Here is a 21,762-nt window from a genome sequence, read left to right as displayed (position 1 = left end):
CAATTTTTGTTGCTACGTTAAGCCAACATATTTGCTTACCGTTAAGCAGCCCTAGGCCATGCACACAGTGCAAAATACACTGCTTTCTTCTGTTTTGCTTTTAAAAGCAAACGATCTAAAATCTCCGCGCGCAGATTGTTTACGTGCTTAAGCTCGTGTACGTTTAGCATGGAATCCGAATGGTTTTAAGCAATTATTTTTGCCACGTTAAGCGAAAATATTTGCTTACCTTTAAGCAGCTCTATGAAATTGGGCCCAGGTGTTTATCGCAAGCTGAAGTGAAGTAATTATAAATGCCTTTATAAACCTAATTGGCTGTATTTTAGTCTCGAATTATGACTTAAAGCCCATAGGAGAAAGCCTTGTGGCTTTGCATCAGTCATGGGGACTTATTGGCACATATCCCTTTACCCTAAAAGGTCTACTTCGTTTTTATAGGGCCCCACCTCGGTTGGTATTATTCTAAACAAAAATGTTGCAGTACTTGTGTCACTTTTTTTTCCGGACCAGATCTGTGCATTTGCGGTCTTTAGTTTTTCATTCCATGCCATTGGTTGCGTGGTAGTGTTTGTTTTCACCCGCATTAATACAACTGATACTTCTCTACTCTATAAACCTATTGGCTATGCTTGTGCCGGCCACTATAAGGTCCTTGTAAGAATTAATGACAGTTATAAACAAAGACTACAACATACTTCACTCGCCCTGGACAGTGTTGCTACTAATTTGTTTGAAGTTCACTTTCACTTCACTTGCGTTTTGTAGTGTTCTTTTTTATTACCTCTGATATATGCAACATAAAAAAGAACGAATATTGTACACGGTGTGCAAACTTTAGCACCTCGCGAACACCGTACCCTGCTCTGTCAGCTATTTTTTCTTTTTCCTAACAGTTCGTCCTTGGAGTCTGGGCAGATTTCATAACTAAATACCACACATGTTCACACGGTAACATGCGCACCGTACACATAATCATTGAACTCTTCCGATTTGGGTTCAGTCTCTAGCATTCCTAACCCCACAACAGGGTTAAGTCAAGTCTCTACACTCGGGGGCTTCATTCGCTGTGTAGCTTGGCCCTTGCTCTACAAATAGTGAATCTACGTTATCAAGCATACACCAAAACTTCTGGGAGAGAAACGGTAATAAAACCACCATTTGAACTTGAATAGGTTAGCCGAGGGTTGACGTTACAAGGCCGGGAGGTTGTGCTTTACGCAGGGGGAGAAAGTGCGAGAAAGTCGGCTCAGTTCATCAGGTGATGCTCCCGTACTCTCCAGTCGATAGTTCATGGAATAAACAGATCGCAACGGCTGGAACACACATTGGTAATCCTTAGTTTCCAGAATCCATAGCACTCCGGAAAAAGCCAGCGAAGTATTTTGTTTGGGACAGGGTAAGTTGTTTGTTCGTATTTTTATAAACAATATGGGGCTTTTCAAGAATTTGTAAATTCCCAGTCGACCGGGTGCTTTCAGGCCCCTCATGTAACAAGTCGAGAAGCCTAGTGTGGTTTATTTTCTTTTATCGAAAAACCAAAAGAGCTGACCCGAGTTAATATTATTTCCTTTCGAAAATTCAATAACATCACTTATAAACACCACGTTGGCCTACGTAATGGCCTACGTAATACCTTAAACTAGCTTTGTCCTTTGTTTCACTTCTTCAAAACGAAAATTCAAAACGAAATCTATAATTGCTTGAAAGACTCATTCAAATACATATTGACAAACATCATACAACCATGGAGTAGGAAACAGTTTCCTTCCCCTATAAATGATACTACCTCGCTCTCTCTTCTTCCTCCATGAATCAACCAACCTGTCAACATCACAGCACATTTGCAGCGCTTTTCTTTATATAGTGACTTTAGCCAGCGGGACAAGAGATGCGGTTCGCTTCCGGAAACTTTTTTCAAAACTCCATGTTTCTCATTGAAAAAATATGTACATTTTTCAACATTGAACTAAAGCCAACCAGACCGCTTATGAGAGAACTTTGGCTGTGGTCCTCGTGTGTTTTAAATGACATTAATCTGACCATTGGATCTGGACCATTGTGGAGAATGCCGATTCGTTGGTCACATTTCACTAAATAAAAAAAACTAGTAATGTTTGTCACAGCCGTCGATTTCACAAAGAGTTGGGACTCGAGTTAGGACGAGTAACTCTTCCTAACTTAGGATTAATCTTAAGGTTTGCATCCTACAGTGCAGGGTTGGGACTCGTCCTAAGTCCTAAGATTAGTCTTAAGTTAAGAAGAGTTTTGTGAAATCGACGGCCGGGTCTTGTTGTAGTGAAGACCGTGCAAGCTCAATATTTCAATTAAAGAAACAGTAGTGATTTGCAACGTCTTTAAAAAAATTGACTTTCCCAATGGTTCGGGTAGGAATATTTCCTTAGAGAATTAGTACTTCAGCGACATTTTCGGGGTGGGGAAGTATTAATATTGCTGACTTCGTCTTTTTTTTTAAAGCATAAAATAAGTAACAGCTGTGTTACACTTTAATTATAGATCTTTCTATTGTTGATAAACAAACCCACTGGTTGTCATGGACGGCCATGTAAAACATCCGATCGTGTCAACAGATGTTGTTACCATATTTCAACATTTCTGCAAACTTTCAATTTAGCAAAAGAATCATCCCATTGTTTCCAACAAATACAACACATGACCATTTCTGCATAGACTGTGTAACAATATAATAAACTGTGGCTATCTGGTTTTGCTTTGTGATGACTTTTACATTTAGTTTTCCATCCTCGGTTGGCACAAGCTCGGGCTCAGTGCAATGCAAGTTGTATTTTAGCAAGACTGTTCCCTAGAAAGAACCAACAAAAGTTCTCAAAAGAACAAAATCTACCTAGCAAGTAGACACACTCATAATGGTGGTCCCGCAAACCATTCAATGCCTCAAATCCCATGTAATGCACAAGCAATCACACGGGATGGGCACCCATTATTTTATTGCTGACTTTACGGAAACTGTTGACTGAAATAAATCAGTGTATAGACTATTGTTCCAGTGGTCCCAGCACCTCCTCACTATTGCGCCGTACGTTTTGTGTCACATCCACCGGATTTGCCTTATCAACATTTTTTACAAATCAACAAAAGGAATGTGCACATTACATAATAAAGTCACTATTTTAAAATGGACATGTACATGTACATGTACATACATGCAGTGTGTGTGTGGACAACACAAGGAACTTTTGCTTACGAAACAGGGTGACCTTTAACATTTCATAGCCTTTCTAGCAAGTGAAGAGTTGTGCAAAAAACAGCTGAATAAGTTTCGATCGGGGCTTATATATGTTCATGCCCCCATTCTTCGTGTCAAATTTCAGACAGTGAGGTCTCCATAATGTGAGATGTTATGTTTTCTTCCACTTGGACTGTTTACAAAACGTGCATGCAGCAAGTACAGCCTACGTGGCTCTTATTGTGATGTCATATCTTGGGATGGATCTGGATAAATGTTGTTAAAGCTCTAGTCAGAGCCAAACGAGATGATGAACAAATTTCAGTTTTAGATGTGAGAGGAAAACCACAGAGAATTATTCCAGGGAAAACCAACGCAGTCAGGTATTTAGGGACTGAAAACCCAATTCACGCAGTGCCCCCGACACATGATTCGAGCCAGGGTCCCAGATGTGGAAGCGAGGCAAGACACCACTTACATCAACCTGTTACGTCTTACCTTCGTTTGACACAAATTCAACCATTCTAAAGGAACCATCTTGGGAAAAAAAATGAAGAAAATGTTAAAACAAATTGTTGAAATTTGAACTGATCTGCTTTACCACCAACTGTAACTACACCATTGACCCTCTACTAATGGGTGGATAATTCAAGGTGACACGTCAAGGCTGTCACAGGCCCCAGCACCTTGGTAGCTCCCAAACTGTTTCGAAATTCCCATTCATGCGGAAATCTTGGCAATATCCAACCTTACCTCACTGTTTTAATTAAATGATTTATATTTGAGCTCAAATCGTGGGAGTGTCGAAGGACGCTGCATTTCAATCATTCAAATAAATAGCGGAATTCATGTAGATCTGGATCCAAGAGGTCAACCTAGCTGGAAAGTTAAAGACACTGGACACTGGACATCAATATTCGCTTCTCATTCACATTCGCAAGAAGTGCCACGGACACCTTTGGTAAATGTCAAAGACCAGTCTTCTCACTTAGTGTAGCTCAACATTAGCACAAAATAACAAACCTGTACAAATTTGAACTCAATTGGTTGTCGAAGTTTTGAGATAATAATGGAAGAAAAAACACCCTTGTCACACGAAGTTGTGTGCTTTCAGATGCTTGATTTCGGGACCTCAAAATCTTATTCTGAGGTCTCGAAATCGATTTCAAATATTTTAGTGGTCCAGTGGAAAATCACTTCTTTCTCGAAAACTACGTTACTTCAGAGGGAGTCGTTTCTCACAATGTTTATATTATCAACAGCTTGTTACCAAGGTTGTATGCTACCAATTATTTTGTTTAGTAATTACCAATACTAGTGTCCAGTGCCGTTAACCAATGTTCATGATAATACAAATTGACCTGTGTACATAGTGTAAGGAAATTGACGTTTGTCGAGCACACACTGGTGGGTGTGGTCATAGGGGACTTTTAGGAGGGTCCCCAGATTGAGTTAATCTGAGGTCTCGGCCGCTCGGCAACTTGCGTATCCGGAACTTGAACGGGTCATAAACATACATGTTTTGGTAGTTGTGCACATGGCACATGTTTGCATGTTTAATGGTTGGTGTGGTGGCGCTTTCAAGCCGCCCACACACTTTTTAGATTGATCTTTTTGATCTTCGGAGCGGCTTCAACGGATTGAACGTTTACCCATATCAGTGTATGTTTGAGAGTGTATATTAAGGGCAAATCTGAATAATATTCTTAATTATTGTCAAAGCACAATCTATTGAGCAACATATTGTTCGCCAAACGTCTAGTTTCGCATGGACCATCTGTTTGGCTAAAGAAAAACCACAACAAACAATACATTCGTGACGTGTGCATGCTCATATTATACTAGACTAATTTAAGAAATTATCGCCCAGCTTGATACCAAGGCGCTCTATTAAGTTGGTGGTTAATGCGGTTCTAAAATATGCGCCCACAATGTTTCGATTTTTTTTTCCAGCTGAACTCCCCCCGAAGAAACGTCAAGAATTGTTAAAGTTTGGAATACCACAACGAGACGAGGAATGTCTGTTCCCAAACTTCTGTTCTTTGTTTGTTTAAAGTTGAATAATTTCATAGGTATTGCAGCACGAACAGTCAAATGACTAATTTCAACCCCCTTTAATGCGATATGCGAAGAGATATATAGATAGTACATTTACTTCTAGGTTCACACTAAAGACACTGGTAATAATTGTCAAAGACCAGGCGTCTCACTTGGTATTCGCAACATATGCATAAAATAACAAACCTGTGAAAATTTGAGCTCATTTGGTCGTCAAAGTTGCAAGATTATAATTGAAGAAAAAACGCATTTGTTGCACAAGTTGTGTGATTTTAGATGCTTGATTTCGAGACCTCAAAATCTAATTCTGAGGTCTATCAAATTCAAATACTTTAGTGAGAAATTGCTTCTTTCTCGAAAACTACGTTATTGCAGAGGGAGCTGTTTCTCACAATGTGTTATACTATCAACAGCTCTACATTACTCGTAACCAAGTATAATCTAAATGGTTTTCTGCTAAAGTGAATGAGGAAACAGCCATTCACATATGGTTCATAAAGCTTCATAGATGTGACATGCTATTTTGACCGATAACCATAGCAATTGTCTTTAGCAGCCTTTCGTGCTAATGAAATTGAACCGAGCAGGTCAGCGCAATAAAGGCGACAGCGGACCCAGCGTCCAACCTTGCCCGCGGGACCGCAACCCGTAGTTTTTGTTCTCTCTCCCCGTCGCTCCAGTCTCAAATTCACGATTATTGGTGTGTGGGGGGGGGGGGGGGGGGGGGTTAGACTCAACCTAACAGAAAACGTGGGCTACGTGATGGAAACTGCCTACCCTTAACTTAACTAGAACCAATAATGACGTCTCGAGTTTGGAGGTCAATGGAACACAGATGTCGAAGGAAATTTGGTGGTGGTCGTGGGAAGAATCTCTGGAAATACTATGTTGAGAGACAAACATTATTATGTCACTATATATTGTAAATTGTAAATATGGATGGATGATTGCGTCAGATATGAACATAATATAAACGCTTACCACTCAGCCAGACTATCAAAATCCAACAGCGTGTTTTGTTTGATTCTGTTGGGCTGAAGACATAGCTCAGATTCCGACAGATTTTGGTGTTTGAATTTTGGTAGATGGGGTCGGATCCTATAGTCAACCAATCAACGGAGTTCTGTTTAAAGGGTCGGTTTTATGGAATATAACATTTACGAATGATTCAGAGAATCCATGCACTAAGTTTAAGCTTACAGAGACTTCTGCTGACAGTCTTTCAAATAGAGTTTTCCCTTTATAATGACATGAAGTTTACGCGGCCGTTCTAGCCTAATGTGTATGTGTATGTTTCTAAATTTTAAGAGGCTGAGAAACTTCAAATATTTCGGGTACGCTAGTCCTTTGTCTTGCTCACAGGCTTGGGGTCTTCTTTCAGAGATAAAGTCTGACAATTTTACTCAAGTTTCGTCAGGGCTTTGTGAAATCGAGGTGCTTTCATTTTGGACGGCCCTATCTTAAACAATCAACGACAAACCTGCCGAAGAAAAGGTTAAAGAGAAAAACGAAAGGCAGTTGTCAGCAAAATCAGTAATTGATTTCAAGAGGATGGGAGACGTTAGCATATTTTAAGTATTAACTAAAAAATATGACTACCATGATCGGGATCTTAGTCTGGTGCACTTTAAAGACAATTTCCTTCAAAAATCAAAATTGGCATTACGAGCCCGGTGGGACCATGAGATCAAAATAAGAAAAACCTCCGGCATAAAAAGGGAAGTATTGTTCGTCAATGATGTTTCCCAGATGGGTAATTTTATTGTAAGTGATTTATAACGACTAAGCACTCAATGGCATATCCAACCTTGATCTTCCATGACCTGATTCCATTACACACCAAGCGCTATAGCGTATGTAAGTTTAAGAGTCTTAAAGTGGTCTATAGAGGTAAATAGTGCAGGACGAATTTGATTCGCACGGGGTTGTGTATAGTTTGGGGGTTTGCTCATTTGTTTCCAAGCACACAGTATTTAATACAAACATCAACCACCATTTTGTATGGATGGCCTTTAATTGATTTGGGTACCTTGTCAAAATAGAATGTCCACAGAATTACTTTAAACTTACAGGGTTTGAAGATAATGATAGTGGAAAGCTTCCCTTCAAATATTATTTACTGTGAGGCTCTGTAGTTTTTGAGAAACGAGTAAAACAAGTCACAAAATAATTTTCGCCTCAGTGAGATGAACATTATTTTAGGATGTAAAATCCCATTAACCAATTATGGTATCATAGCATAACTGTTTAATACGTTTTTACATGCTAAAACTGAGACGAAAATTAATTGTTTTACTCATTTCTCAAAAACTACAGCACCTCAATAGGTAAAATTTCAAGGGAGGCTTTCTACTATCATAGTATTCAAACTGTGTGCGTTTAATGTAAATCTGTGGACATTGTGTTTTTTTGTTGGAGAAAAGTACACATATAGACCCTTTTATGGGTGTCACAACATAACATATTAAGTTGGCAGTCAAATGCCCTTTAAATAAAACATTTAAAACCCTATGCTTCAAAATGGGAAGGCATTCGTGTGATAGCAACTCTTTAAACTATGGCGATACAAACCTACTTGGTTAGGAGTACAGCATCATGAAAATCATTTCACTTCGAAGTACTTTTGTGGAAAACGATATCAGTTTGTATGCCCCAACATTTGAACCAGAGAAGTTACCGTCAGATACATTTCTCATAATTTGGTGTGTTCCGATTGCGGGTTATTCTTCCTATGTGAACATAACCGCTCCGGATTTCCGGCAAAACCAAAGGTAATTCTCTTTAGTTGAAAAGGGTGTACTTTTCCCTGTGGTAGCACCACATTATGGTAGGCAGTTTGATAGAATAATTGCCTTTAAATGGTACAGTTATACTGTTGTTCTTTCGCAGGGAAGGCCACATGTACTTTTACCAACCACTTGTTGGCGAACTTGCGGCTCTAATGTCGCACACAAAGGTACATTTGTTAGAAAAGAACATCCTCATCACACTGCATGATAATCGTGTACACAATCACCCAGATGGAAATCCGCTACAAAAACATGCCAGTTAGCTCAACTTATCCCTGTGACATTTGTTCACCCCTGTAGACGCGATCATAGATTATAATATGGAAGTAGAACTATTAACCCCAATAATTCACTGTCACACCCCAAACTTCGTCATAATTACTTTACCAGCATCCAACCATTTGAAAACTTCTTCTTCAGATAAAGGCATCCCTACACCTCGTCCTCAAGAATGCCTTCTCTCTCAGACTACGTCACGTCACATATTGTGTGTCTGTCTGTCGCCCTCATCGTTGTGTCGTCCTCAGTTATCGTCACCGAGGATCCTCCTCCAAAGATTGCCCGCCTGGTTGGAGGGCAACATCCCTGGGAGGGGAGACTAGAGGTATACAATAAGAAACGTAAGGAGTACGGTACGGTGTGTGATGATGGATGGCACATGAACGCGTCGCAGGTTGCATGCCGGATGCTCGGATACGCAGAAGCTCTCAACTTTCATTATGGCAATGTATTTGGTGCTGGATCAGGTAAGGCACAACTTTGAAAATGATTTCGGGTGAACATGTAGTTGATGCAGAAACTGATCCTGCAGTACTGCTTGTTGTTTCTAAACAATGGTATGTCCCACACCAAGCGTCCCGAAGTATCCTTTTTGATAGCCTGAACATCTGACGTCACACTTCGAGGCCTGTAGATTACGTCAGAGCCCTCCTGCATCTACCTTTTAACCGCGCATCATTTTACATGGCATTCGTTGTTCAGGAGATTCGCAGTTAAATTTGACTTTACATGATGAGTGTACTTTATAGGCTATGTGTGAGGACAGGGTACCAGTCTACCCTATTGATTCCATAATAATCTTTAATCCCATCTCCTCACAGGTAAAGTATTACTGGATGATGTAAGGTGTACGGGGAACGAGACCACCCTCTTTCAATGCAAGCGCGCCAAGATGGGCAAAAGTGACTGTCATCACAGCGAAGACATTGGCCTGACTTGTAGCAATGACACCATAGGGGAGAGAATGGAGGCACGAAGGGCCGCCGTAAGTATTCGTAGGATGAAGAAAGTAAGTAGATTGCAACCTCTAACAGAACGGCGGGAATTTGGATCCTGGTTCCGCATGCGCTCTTCTGGAACTTGACAGTTGAATAAGTAGGCGAAATTTCCATCAACGGAATGTGGGTTGTGCTTGGAGGACGAGTTACCAATCGTCCTCTTTGTGGTGTTCCGAAATCTTTGACATACTAAATATTTATAGATGGAAATTTGCATCGGTGATAAAGAATATTGTTGTTTTACCCATAATAATACACCGATGTGTGCTTACTTGGTACTTTTCCAAGCTCTGTAAAAAATCACAGTCATATTCCCTGGTAGGATTTGAACCCAAGACCTTTGCAATTCAATAGCAGTGTCTTTCAACTATACAAATTTACTCATCTTGTCCTTAAACGGCACTGTTTCTGCAATAATGTCGTTCGATTTTTGAATAACTTCCAATTACCTGCTTTTTCCATCAACCATTACTGATAACTTCGGCTGTTTTTTATTATTATATAGTTTGTACCCGTTTCCTACGCAGCATGATAACCAATGCATGGCCAAGTCTGTACTGTTCAAACTGTATTAGACCAGTACCAATCCATGTCTAACAATAATTGTTGTTTTCAACTAGCACTTTGTTGTCCCTCTTGGTTTACTCACAAGTTATGCATCCAATTTTCTCCTGTTTCTAAGGGCTTCATATACTTCTAGACACAACGGTACCATTAATTTGTATCCGATCGTCATGTAAGATAAACAATTTGAAGTAACTGTAATACATTGAACTCCATTGAACTTAACGTTTGAAAAAGTTTAAACTGTTACAACATGATCGGAGTTTTTTAACTACGTTTTGGCGTAGGTTTTTGGCGTGAATATTGACACAAATGGAGTTCACTGAAGTTATTTTGTTGGCATACCACAATCATAATATGTCTTGAAAGACGTTTTTGGGTCTGTCCGGCTTATGTTGAAGTAAAGTTTTGTTTAAAGACAAGTAAAAAGTATAATTTCAAAGTCAACTGGTTGTAGAATGCTCTTAGATTTGTCCAACTTTAACAACCAAAATATGATTTGTTTTTCCCGAACAGAATTAGTGATGCAAACTCCACTTTTGAGGGATTGTAACTATGAAGCCCAATTACAAATAGTTACCTTCAAAACCCTGAACGAGGAACCAACTTCTAGCCGTTAACACAATAATAATAAAGTATGCAGGGTGTTTCAATTACGTTATTATGTTCGACACGAACCATTTTCTCTGATCATAAAGTAAAAAAAAAAAAAAAAAAATGTTGTTCGACATGAGCAAATAATGATTCGACATGAGCCATTATTCTAACAGACCATAATGGTTTTTCGTTTATAAGTGGTCAGACAATAGTCCAGAAATGTTGTCGAAAATCATGAGTCGAAGATTGGTTTCGTTTTAAATGTCATGGGTGTGAGTAATGCAGTAGTGTCAAAACATATATGGCGTAATGTTGGGCTCCCTTGGTGGAGGCAGGAGTGTGTTGAGACACCCTGTATATGCTACTTGGTGGATTTACAATATAGAGCGCCACTGTGTCAGTGTATAATGCGGAGTTCTGCACAGCCTTTCCAGCAAAGAAACAAGGTTAAGTTTTCAAAAACAAGTTTGCTTACTCTCTATCTTCTGTCAAACACCCGGTGGCGCCCTTAATTGTGAATCCAAACTATTTAATCCTATTGAGTGTGCAATTATTTAGAAGCTTATTGACTGGCATCATTAATCAATTTAAGCGAACGATACGTAACAGCGTGGGGTTTTTCTTTGAGTGAAAACGAAGTTAAACAGTGGTAGCGTTCGTGTATCAATGATTTAAACACCAACGGTGACACAGCCTTTACAATCTGCTTTTTAAGCTGTTTGAAAGTGTGACGTCATTCTACTGTAAGCAATGATTGTCAACTTCACACAAATCACTGATGATTACCAGAAGCCAATAATGAGCTTCATTGAGCTTGTTTTACTGTGACGATTTATGCAATACAAGTTATGACAAACTATTTTCAGAGGTCTTCTCAGAAATAACGGTTTCAGTCATAAGAGAAGCCTCTGAACAATGAAATGCGAGGTAAAATTAAACACTCATTGTGCAAGCTTTTGGGTGTAAAGACCCGACTCGCGTGTGGTTGCACCAGATACACGCGTGTGACGTAATGACTTGAACAAGATTAAATAGGCCCAAGTTTCGTGTTTGTTCGAGCTCAGCGAAAAAAATTGCCAATGTTCATTATGGAATTGAGATGCCAATTTTAGTTGATTTGGGTCGTCAACAGCCCAAATCAGTCATAATGTGTCCCTCACTTTAGAAGTGGCCTGTCTGGCCCGTTTTTAGGCGATATCTAATTTTAAAAAACGAGGCCCATTTTTCCAATCATTCACGTCTTCCACGGATCTTCGCATGCTGGTCCCCCCTTTTCATAACAGCCTAGTTTTCACCAAGTCGTACCCTTCAAACTCCTATTTTAGGATAGGAAAAAAATCCGGGTACGGCTGAGAGGTCGTTCAACCCTGCAGCCCATCTCAGAGGGCGTGGTCGAGATGTTCTACAAGGGGAAGTGGCGAACTGCCTGTGCGGACGGATGGGACATTCACGACGCCACAGTGGTATGCGGACGTCTTGGGTACAAACAAGCACTGCCTCTGAGTAGCCGTTACGTGGAAGAGTAAGTCCAAGTATTATTATCGGGAGATACAAACGAAAAAAGGCTTGGTTACTATTAGCTCACTAAATTGGTCCCCTGTCTTTTCCCGCAATGACAACGACAGGTATTGATTTTGTACATGTACGTCGGATTTGACTGCGAATCTCCAGGACCATGAAGGCCATTATTGTATTAATGCGAGGTCAAATGTGATTATGGACGTAGGCTCAAGTCAGATCTCTGCCGTAATTCAGGAGCCTCGAAGTGTGACGTCAGATATTTAGGCTAATGAGAGGATAACAGTCTGAAATCTCATATCATTTTATTCATGCAGGCGTCAAACTTTAATTGAAACCATCTAGACACGCCATAAAGGAAATGTCGTAATTCGGCTCTGTTCGCAAAAACATCGTATCATTTTTGAGGGTATCTAAAACAATCGTATGACCGTCGGTGGCGTTTCAGGCAGCAACGTTGTTAACGGGTGGCAAATCTTTGGCATACCAACAAATTGCAGAAAGACCTTGCGAAGGTCCATTTTCGTGTCGAGTTCATAGGTTCATTTTGCCCTTCGAAGGACATCGTGAGGGCATCTTGTCAACGAAAAGAGTTATCCCTATAGGAATAGTACACAATCAAGTTGCTTTCGTGCATCTTCATGTGGTTCGAGTGGCATCATGTTAGTTTCTGGTAGTCCTACTTGCGTCGACTGTTGATTGGCTGTTCACCAAGTTCGGGGTCATCTTCGCGCGAAACTCGCAACTCCATATTCGTACGGCCGCCTGGTGTCAATTTCGGGAGAGTTGCAGATGCCCATAAATCTTAAACAGTTACCGGTTTTAAAGATGTCTCGTCATACCTTTTAGAACTGCATTTAGAAAGCTATAACCACTTGATATTCCCGAGTCTCTTTTTTCACTTTCCAACCAGTGATGAACTGCAGCGTCGCAAAAGCATGAAGTTCACCAACTTCGGCTGCCTTGGATCAGAGGTTTTGATCGGTTCGTGTCCGTTCGACGACCTGGAGAGCTTCACCCTCTGCGAGTCCGAGGCCGTCGCCCACGTCCGATGCCACCGGGGGAGCTTCGTCATCGACACACCCTATGAAGACGACGTCGACGTGGAGGAGTTAGACCGTGAGTTGGAGGCAAAGCTTGATGGTGTTGCTGCTGCTGATGAGAATGAGAAGAACGAGACTATGGAAGCTGAGGTTGTTGATGAGGCTGCCGAGGTTATTGAGGATGGGGCTTCTTCTAATACCACCGAGACTGATGAGGGAACAGAGGAGCCGCAGGTCTTCAACAAACTCGGTAAAGAGGCATTGAGGACGAGTAAGAAGGCACGACGAACGCAGTCCAAGGTAAAGTAGCAATTTGTTCTGAAGTGTTCCCTTGACGAGGTGGTTTTCTCAACCGAGTATGGTTTTGATGGTACTTGGACTCGTACTTTAGGAACATACCAGAATTGGTTTTGCTAACAAAGCAGTTGCTGGCAGTGTAAGCGCTTTACGTAATCCACCATATACATAAACTGACAAACCTGTAGAAGTTTGAGATCGATCGGCCATCTGCGTCACGAGAGAATAGTGAACAACCGATCACAAATTTTGCACTGCATCGACACCAAAACAAAAATGAACAAAACGCTCACTGAGCGATAAACTCCACACGCGAAATTCGATTATTTATTTCTCATCAATAATATGAAATTTCAGACAGAATTTAAAGGGATGTTTTCTACTATCATCATCATTAGATGTAAGTTTTATGTAAATCTGTTTCTTACCAATTCTGTAACGTTCCTTTATTAAAAAAATTCTTGTACTCGAAGTCCATACCAATAATCAACTGAAAGTTATTCTAAACTTGACAAGTCATGAACCAGATAATCATCGTAAAAAAATAATTGAAGACTATGGATTTTAGCACTCCCGTTAGACTTTCCTTTTTTGCTGTCCTGTGTTATTCACGACGAAAAAATAATATTCAGCTAGCAATCGTGAGACGATTTCATGATACATTTTCAAGAGTTGTTGTTATTTGTTTTCATAGCATGGGCGAAAACGTCCCAGGCCCAACATCCGCCTGAGAGCCGGAGGAAACTTTGGAGAGGGAAGAGTAGAAGTCTACATCAAGGGAACATGGGGAACTATCTGCAGCGAGTCTTGGGACTTGACTGATGCCAGCGTTGCTTGTAAACAGCTCGGCTTCGGGGCAGCAAAGGAAATCGTCCCCAATTCAGGATTTGGACAAGGTATATTAAACAGGTTCACATCTAACTGCATTTTTGTAAGATTGTGTTATTTTATCAACTTTTGAGCTTAAAATTTACCAGACAAGAGAAGTGTAGGACAAGCCAATAGCTAACAAGTTACTCATAAGTTTATGAATATGAGTCAATGTAAGTTAAGTTTTTAACAGCGACAGATAGAAAGGGTGGTGATTTCAGCAAATCCTGTAAGTTATTCCAGTATGAGACCCTTAGCCAGGCCCAATTTGGTGCCAAGACAGTGAAGTTGTATTGTGGTCATTTGAAAAAGATTGGTGTACACTAAAAGAACACCAGAGCTGTTGTAATGGTTCACTTTCGGTGTACATTGGAAACACCCATGCTTCGATGAACAACACTATTCTAGGAATAATAATATGAGAATCAAGTCTTGTTACTTTTCTGTCTTGCAGGGGTGGGCCCGATCTGGCTGTGGAAGATGCAATGCAGAGGTCATGAGAGGAGTCTGACTGCATGCAACCATGGGTACTACAACAGCAGCAGCTGCACCCATTCTCTTGATGCTGGTGTTCGGTGCATCGTACCTGATATCAACGTCAAAAGCCACGTAAGATCAGAAGCACTTACTAATCCAAATAATGTCCAGCTAAAGTTACACCACAAATTCTTTTCAGAGCCATTTAAAGGCAAATATTCTCACTTGGTGTATCCAAACATGTATGCACAAAAAAACTTTGGGTAAATTGGTCATCGAATTTGCAAGAAAATAGTATTAAAGAGAGAAAAAACAACATTATTGCACTATTTTGTGCGCTTTCAGATGCCTGAGAAATGCTTAAGGCCTGAAGACTTTCTCAGATTAAAATATTTTGGTGGGAAAGTACATCTTTCTAAAAAACTACGTTACTTCACAAGGAGTCATTTCTTATAATGTTTTATACGATTATAATAATTTTGTTAAGACTCCCACCTATGAGGACATTATGCAATCGCTTGGCGGACAGGAACATTTTGGAAAACAATCAGGAATGTTCTGTCGAAGCTGTTGGAATGAAATATCAGCATCAAACTTTTGTATTTTTTAAATCTATTTTGTTCTTTTTCCATTTAAGGTGAAACTTGAAGGAGGGACATATGAGAGGGAGGGTCGTGTTTCCGTCCTGCTGAACGGGGAGTGGGCCAATGTCTGCGGGGGTACTGAGTGGGGTCTTCTAGATGCTAAGGTCATTTGCAGACAGATGGGGCTGGATCATGCTCGCTATGCAATTCAGGTGGGTACATTATTACTATAAATATATAATGTATGGTCATGAAACCAAATATGCCTCATAAGTGAACTTAATTACTGTAACTCGCAAGCTGTAACCAAGGGTGCTTGCTATGTGAACCATAACTATATTGGTTGTCCGTGGGCCAACTCTTCCAAGATAAGTGTTCTTTACAGGGAGAGTATATTTGATTTTTGGAACTGCTTGATTGTTTAATCCTTTATTGCTATAGATATATACAATAAAACTAACCTGTGAAAATTTTATTGCAAAAAAAAGTGGTCCGCTGTTGCTGCTGCTGCTGCTGCTGCTGCTGCTGCTGCTGCTGCTGCTGCTGCTGCTGCTGCTGCTGCTGCTGCTGGTGATTTTGATGGTGATTTTTACTCATTTACACAATTTTAATGACTAATGAAGCTGAGACCTCTAATGATATTACATGATAGATATTTTTCACAGTGAGTGGGAATTCATGTCCAAAAACTTACAAAAGGTATATACTATACTATATAACACCCAAGCAGATCCTTGCCATTTGATTGGAGGATTGTCCGTCACGTGATAGCAAATAAAAGTACCATTGCACGCTGAGTCACTCGCCGTGCTTTTTCGTTCCATCCGAAAAGTACCATTGCACGCTGGCACGCTGCCAGCGTGCAATGGTACTTTTCGGATGGAACGAAAAAGCTGAGTAAAAACATCACTGCGTGCGCGTGTCTTTGGTAAAGCAGCAGGTGTTACTGCAAGAAGGCATAGTAAAATTACTAGCATTCGGCTTCTACAGTTGAAATTGTTTGTTTTGAAAGTTGTATCTTTCAATCAAAATGACAAAGATCTACTTGGATGTTATATAAAACAAATAATGAATGTTTTTCATTCGTGCAATGGTGCGAATATGTTCATTCGTTGAAAGCTGGAATGTTCCATTCAACTCGGCTCCGCCTCGTTGAATAGAACGTTCCCTCTTTCAACTCATGAACATATTCGCACCATTGCACTCATAAACATTCATTATGTGTATACTATCTCTCGCAATATTCTACAGAGTACTTTAAGCTACGGAGCAGCGCCGAAGAGGAACATTATGATGTTAGATGTACAATGTACAGGGAAAGAGAGAACCATTAGGGAATGTAAATACTCACGCCGATCACAGAACAACACATGCTACCGTGGCTTCCGTGCTGGTGTGGTGTGCGTCGAATGTAAGAATCACATTTTCACATTTTACTAAAAAATCTAGAACAAGATTGAATTTGACTAACTTGTTGGCAATTGAATTGAGTAAATTTTATAGTGTTTCATTGTTTGAACTTTTAGGCGTTATGTGGTTTTTTATAATTAGGCCCAACTTTTAAGTCGTTGGATCAACAACCACAGTCCCTTGTTCGGCCCCTTCCTCCTGTATGTTTGCTCATATTGCAATTTGACTGTTTGTATTTGCTACCATTAATACAAAAGAAAGATAAACTTATGACAATTCATGTTTAAAATCTGGGCTACCACAAGGTCTTGTGGGCAAGTAAAACCCACAGTTCCCTAAAGCCCTATGGACTACGTTACAACAAACTTAAGGGCAAGGCCAGCTACCCCTAACAAAATGTTTTAAAGGACTGCGCCCAATTTTTTTTTATTGCCAGTCGCCAGACACACAAGGTCTGAATGCCACTTCAAAGTGTGGGCTACAAATCAACCATTTTCCCCAGGGGCCGTTGCCACTACCTACTCCTGAGGTTTGGGCACCAGTCCATCACAATCAGAAGCCTGGCTGGTAGACAGAAAGCACTACCTCCCCAACTTTACACAGCTTCCAATGGAAGCAATGTCAAACCAATACAGATTTCAATTTTTTTATTAACATCCTATTTGCCAGGTTTGGGTACCAAATTACCTCTAACAAAAAACTGTAAAGGTCTGCGCCTAACGAAATAAAAGTAAAACCACCACAGTTCTCAATGTTTTGATTAACACCCATACTTGTATCTAACCATTGACAGATCTACCCGATGTGTTAATGGACCTCCACGTCCTGCAGTCTTCCGTACGAATCCAGGACTGGCCCGACTCCTTGATGACATGCTCCAGAGAGGAAGGATGTCTCTCTGATGTACCTAATCGCTACGGTCTACGCAGACTCTTACGGTTCACAAGCGCCATCATGAACCGAGGAATGGAACAGTTCCGTCCTGTACTCAACAGATATAGCTGGATATGGCACAGCTGTCACATGTAAATACTTTCAATTGTTGCTTTAAGAAATCTCTCCCCTGATGGGCATAAGGTAGCCTATTAACCTTGCTGTTGGCATTTAGGTCTTGTGAGGGAGACAATAGAATATTGCACAGTTTAAACAAGTTAGTTTTTAGAGGTGCAGCGCCTCCCAGTGCTGAACAATCCAATCCTTTGGGGCATGTCTTGTTACCCTTGCTGCACGTCTGGCTGAGGTGTTGGCTGTTTGGTTGAATGTTGTAGACACTCTCTTGTGAATGCCAAGGACTCTCTCAGGAAAGTGAATTTAATCACTGTTTAGTCAATATAATATGAAATAGAGAGGGAAGGAAGTCCATTTGTTTTAGATATGGGAAGAAAACCCTAGAGAGTTATTACAGGTCAAACTCGAACAGTAAGGTAGGGACTTACATTGTAATCCACAATTGCCCTTGGTGTGACTGGAACCGGAGTCCCAGAGGTGGGTGGCGAGGCAAGACATCACTACGCCAACCCGACCAACCCCATCAAGCATATACACTAAATACTTTTGCTCTGATCGTCTTCAGGAGAAGAAGACAATCAGAACAAACTGACTGAAACGTTGAGTCGTCAACCACCAGTTCTTTTCAGAACCAACACTATTCAAAAGAGATATTCATGTTGTGTTACCTCAAAACTCTCTTGAAAAGGAAGTAAAACTCCACTTTAGATTGATGTTTATTTTCTTCCATCAGGCATTACCACAGCATGGAAATTTTTAGCCATTACGACTTGATGAACCGTAAGAATGAGCGGGTCGCCCAGGGGCACAAGGCTAGCTTCTGTCTGGAGGATGGACACTGCGACGATGGGATACAGCCTCAGTTCTCATGTAACAGTGACCAGGGTATCTCCGTTAACTGTATAGATATCTACGCTAGTAATATCGACTGCCAGTGGGTAGACATCACGGGTGTTAAAATGGACTTGTACACACTCAGGGTACGTTTGTTAATAATGACTCATGACGATGACTAGAGCGAGCTAGCCAAAACGTTGAGACCAAATAAGAACTCACTCCATGGTAGTGAAGTTCATAAGGAGAATTCTCTACAGAAAACTAAAGCAGGTTATCTAATAATAGTGGCTTCTTATTTAGGTCCGTCACTCAGTGACACTCATAGCGCTTGAACATTTTATTATTACCCCCTGGTCAATTGGGTCTTTTTTATTTTCTTCCTTAAATCATCTCAGCTCCCATGGGAGTCTACAGCCTGTGCTGCCAAATAAATAGCGCACTAAGATGTATCAATCACAAGAACCTGTGTATACCTCTGGGTGAAGAGAAGCAATTATAGTCAAGCATTTTGCCCAAGGACACAAAGGTGACATTACCAGGATTCGAACCCACACTACGATGACCTGAAACAACCAGAACTTGAATTTGATGCTCGAGCTGAACCACTCGAACACTACACCCTTACTATCTATCACACACTCACAACCATGGCGGTCTTAGATGGCCGTTTAAGACCTCGTCAATACTATGTCCCAACGCCCTATCCCCCATGATTTATTGATGATGAATTAGTTTTCATTCATTGATGTTGTGATCCATTGTATGTCTTATGTAGATACATGTCAACCCGGACAATCTCGTGGCCGAAACTGACTATGAGAATAACTTAATCGAGTGTGATCTGTACTACGGTGGAACATCAGTCGTCATTGGTCATTGCGTATTTGGTAAGTACAGACCTAGACTAGTCTCCCGAGGACAGCTATTGGCTTTATATGTATACATACATGTACAGGTTTGTCAAATTTAACTGCGAATCTCCAGAACTACGAAGGTCATGTAAAATGATGCAAGGTCAAGGGTGATTATGTATGTGGGTTCAACAGCAGATCTCTGGCCAAAAATGGTCGGGCTACAGACCATTTTGTTTTCACATTGTTTACAAAAGAGCCACACAGTTGCGGTGATTCTAAAAATAGCTACCCAACATTTCGAACAGCATGTTATAATTATCTTCAGGAAAAGCTATACACTACAACTTTGTTCCACACAGTGGATTTACATCAAACCTCACACCATCAAAGTTTGAAATCTAAACCAAACAAAAGTCAACAAATACAACATTGCAGCTTAACTTGAATGCCACTCTGTATATAGCCAAGTGACGCAGAGTTTGGTGTTATTTTTTGTGTTCACATAAAAAATTGACATAGTTTTCAAGTCTCACTTGTATCCCATCTGACTACATAGCACTAGAAGCAGGCACCAAAGCATTTACCTTACAGCTTTCGACTTTATCACATGTATTTGCATGGCATAATAAATACTTTATATATTTTTTAAAGTCCGGTTGTGTTTCTTGTTATTTGTCTACAGTTGCTGACAAAATGGAGGACTAGTCTCCAAAACGCACCATCGTTTTTTCGCTCTTTTTTTTTTACTAGAAAAACCCCAAAGATCACGCTGGCTCTTTTCTGAGCCAACACCCCAGCCTAAATTGATTATACAAGGTAGTACCCGCAAGTTGTTCTGTTCTGTTCTGTTACTTGTTATTTTCCACAAATTGCAAGGCTTCAAAAATCAGCTTCAAAATGTGTTCAAGGAGTTACCAACTAAATTTAAGTTTGATTTTTTTTCTTAGTTTTAAGTTAATAGAATAAATATTTTGCATAGATACTTTTTTCTTGAAAAGAATACAATCGGACATAAAGTTTTGATTTTTTCCCCCCCTTCAACCTTTAATATGTTTATGTTTTTAAAGTCGGTTGCTTTTCAAGAATCTTTCCTGTTTATCAGTGTTTTTGCTTGCAAAATGCAAGACAAGATAAATTCATCTTATTGTTAAGTTCATGTATTTAAATTTAACATGATATCATTTTAGAGATTAATGTTGTCTTGGATAGGCTCAAATACAAAATGTCACAATATTTTATGGTATTTATATTAGTAGAAGTAAGAACATGAATAAGTTATTTTATTTTTGACGTTCCCATTTAGGACAACTGAAAATCATAAAATACTTTTAGATTTTACAAAAGGAATCGTTTTTCAAAATGTTATACATCATCAACAACTGAAGTACATACTAAGTATTCGTGGCCATTGCTTCTTAGTTTATAAGATAAAATGCACTTTTCGACATTAAACAAAATACTCTTTTTTCCCCATCACAGTGTACTTTCCCAGAAAAGATACTATGTATAGCTTTTAATGACATCTGACGTTATAGTTCAGTATGCTTAGTTTCCGAATGTTTTTCAATTGAATAAAATTGTTCTGTAAATAATATTTATTATGTTTTGTGCTTCGTTTTTTTCCAAGTGTGTTGACAACATTTGTAAGAATAATTTAAAGGAACGTTACAGAATTGGTAAGAAACATAAATCGTGAAGATGCAAAATTTGTAATCGGTTTTGCAATATTCTCTCGAGACCCAGATGGCCGATCGATCTCAAACTTCTACAGGTTTGTCAGTTTATGTATTTGGTGGATTACATAAAGTGCTTACACTGCCAACAACTGCTTTGTTAGCAACAAACGGTTCTGTAAGGTTCCTTTAAGATTTACTAACATAGGAGACCAAGACCAAAAAACAGAAGGGCACACAAAAAGAACTCCACGTGTGGGTGGGAGTAAAAGACTTGATGGGGGTGCTTCACAGGACATTTTGTGTAAAAGGTCTATGGGAAAATACAGGGACAATGGAAAGAACAAAAGATGTCTCTGTGGGGGTGCATACTTGCAAAAGGTTTGATTTCAAATTCACTGTCATAGGGGACCAAGAACAAAACAGGAAAGGGACCACAAAGGGTAGTTCTATAAAGTAGAATGCTCCACAAGGAATTTTGCATATAAAGTCTAAGGGATGTTCTTGGAGGGACAAAGGAAAGAAGGGATGCACAAACAAATATTGTGAAAAAATACAAATTAGCACAATTTGCACATAATGTTCGTTACACTGATGGGTCAACTTCCCTTATATTGGTTGAAATGCCTTTTAGTTTTTGAGAAATGAGTAGAATAATTACTTTTGATATTCAGCATTGATGGGAGTGTACAACCTGGGCA

The 21,762-nt window shown here is 39.9% G+C and overlaps 1 protein-coding gene across 2 annotated transcripts; it reads left to right on the top strand.

Annotated features, from left to right (window-relative positions):
- The first annotated feature begins 965 nt into the window (after nucleotides 1-965).
- Nucleotides 966-20,982, top strand: LOC117294871 (lysyl oxidase homolog 2A-like). 2 transcript variants are annotated; one of them, XM_033777414.1, is made up of 13 exons: nucleotides 966-1,396; nucleotides 8,473-8,798; nucleotides 9,153-9,316; nucleotides 11,816-12,012; nucleotides 12,922-13,351; nucleotides 14,043-14,244; nucleotides 14,673-14,827; nucleotides 15,333-15,491; nucleotides 16,531-16,690; nucleotides 17,483-17,714; nucleotides 18,431-18,677; nucleotides 19,310-19,421; nucleotides 20,071-20,982. In XM_033777414.1, exons 2-13 carry the CDS (start codon nucleotides 8,504-8,506, stop codon nucleotides 20,091-20,093), a joined length of 2,376 nt encoding a protein of 791 aa, XP_033633305.1. In that variant the 5' UTR covers nucleotides 966-1,396; nucleotides 8,473-8,503; the 3' UTR covers nucleotides 20,094-20,982. The 2 variants fall into 2 exon arrangements, with proteins under 2 accessions (XP_033633305.1, XP_033633303.1); XM_033777412.1 differs by having other exon boundaries at nucleotides 9,153-9,340.
- The last annotated feature ends 780 nt before the right edge of the window (nucleotides 20,983-21,762 follow it).

This window comes from Asterias rubens, chromosome 9 (genome assembly GCF_902459465.1).
Source record: "Asterias rubens chromosome 9, eAstRub1.3, whole genome shotgun sequence".
Classification (NCBI taxonomy): domain Eukaryota; kingdom Metazoa; phylum Echinodermata; class Asteroidea; order Forcipulatida; family Asteriidae; genus Asterias; species Asterias rubens.
Note: the sequence above shows the minus strand (reverse complement) of the source record. Positions and strands in the feature narration are given on the sequence as shown.

Coding starts and splice junctions, on each gene's coding strand:
- LOC117294871 (XM_033777412.1), top strand. CDS start 8,504: ATGCCTTCTCTCTCAGACTACGTCACGTCACATATTGTGTGTCTGTCT. Junction 8,799..9,152: donor TGTATTTGGTGCTGGATCAG/GTAAGGCACAAC, acceptor ATCTCCTCACAG/GTAAAGTATTACTGGATGAT. Junction 18,678..19,309: donor TGGACTTGTACACACTCAGG/GTACGTTTGTTA, acceptor TGTCTTATGTAG/ATACATGTCAACCCGGACAA.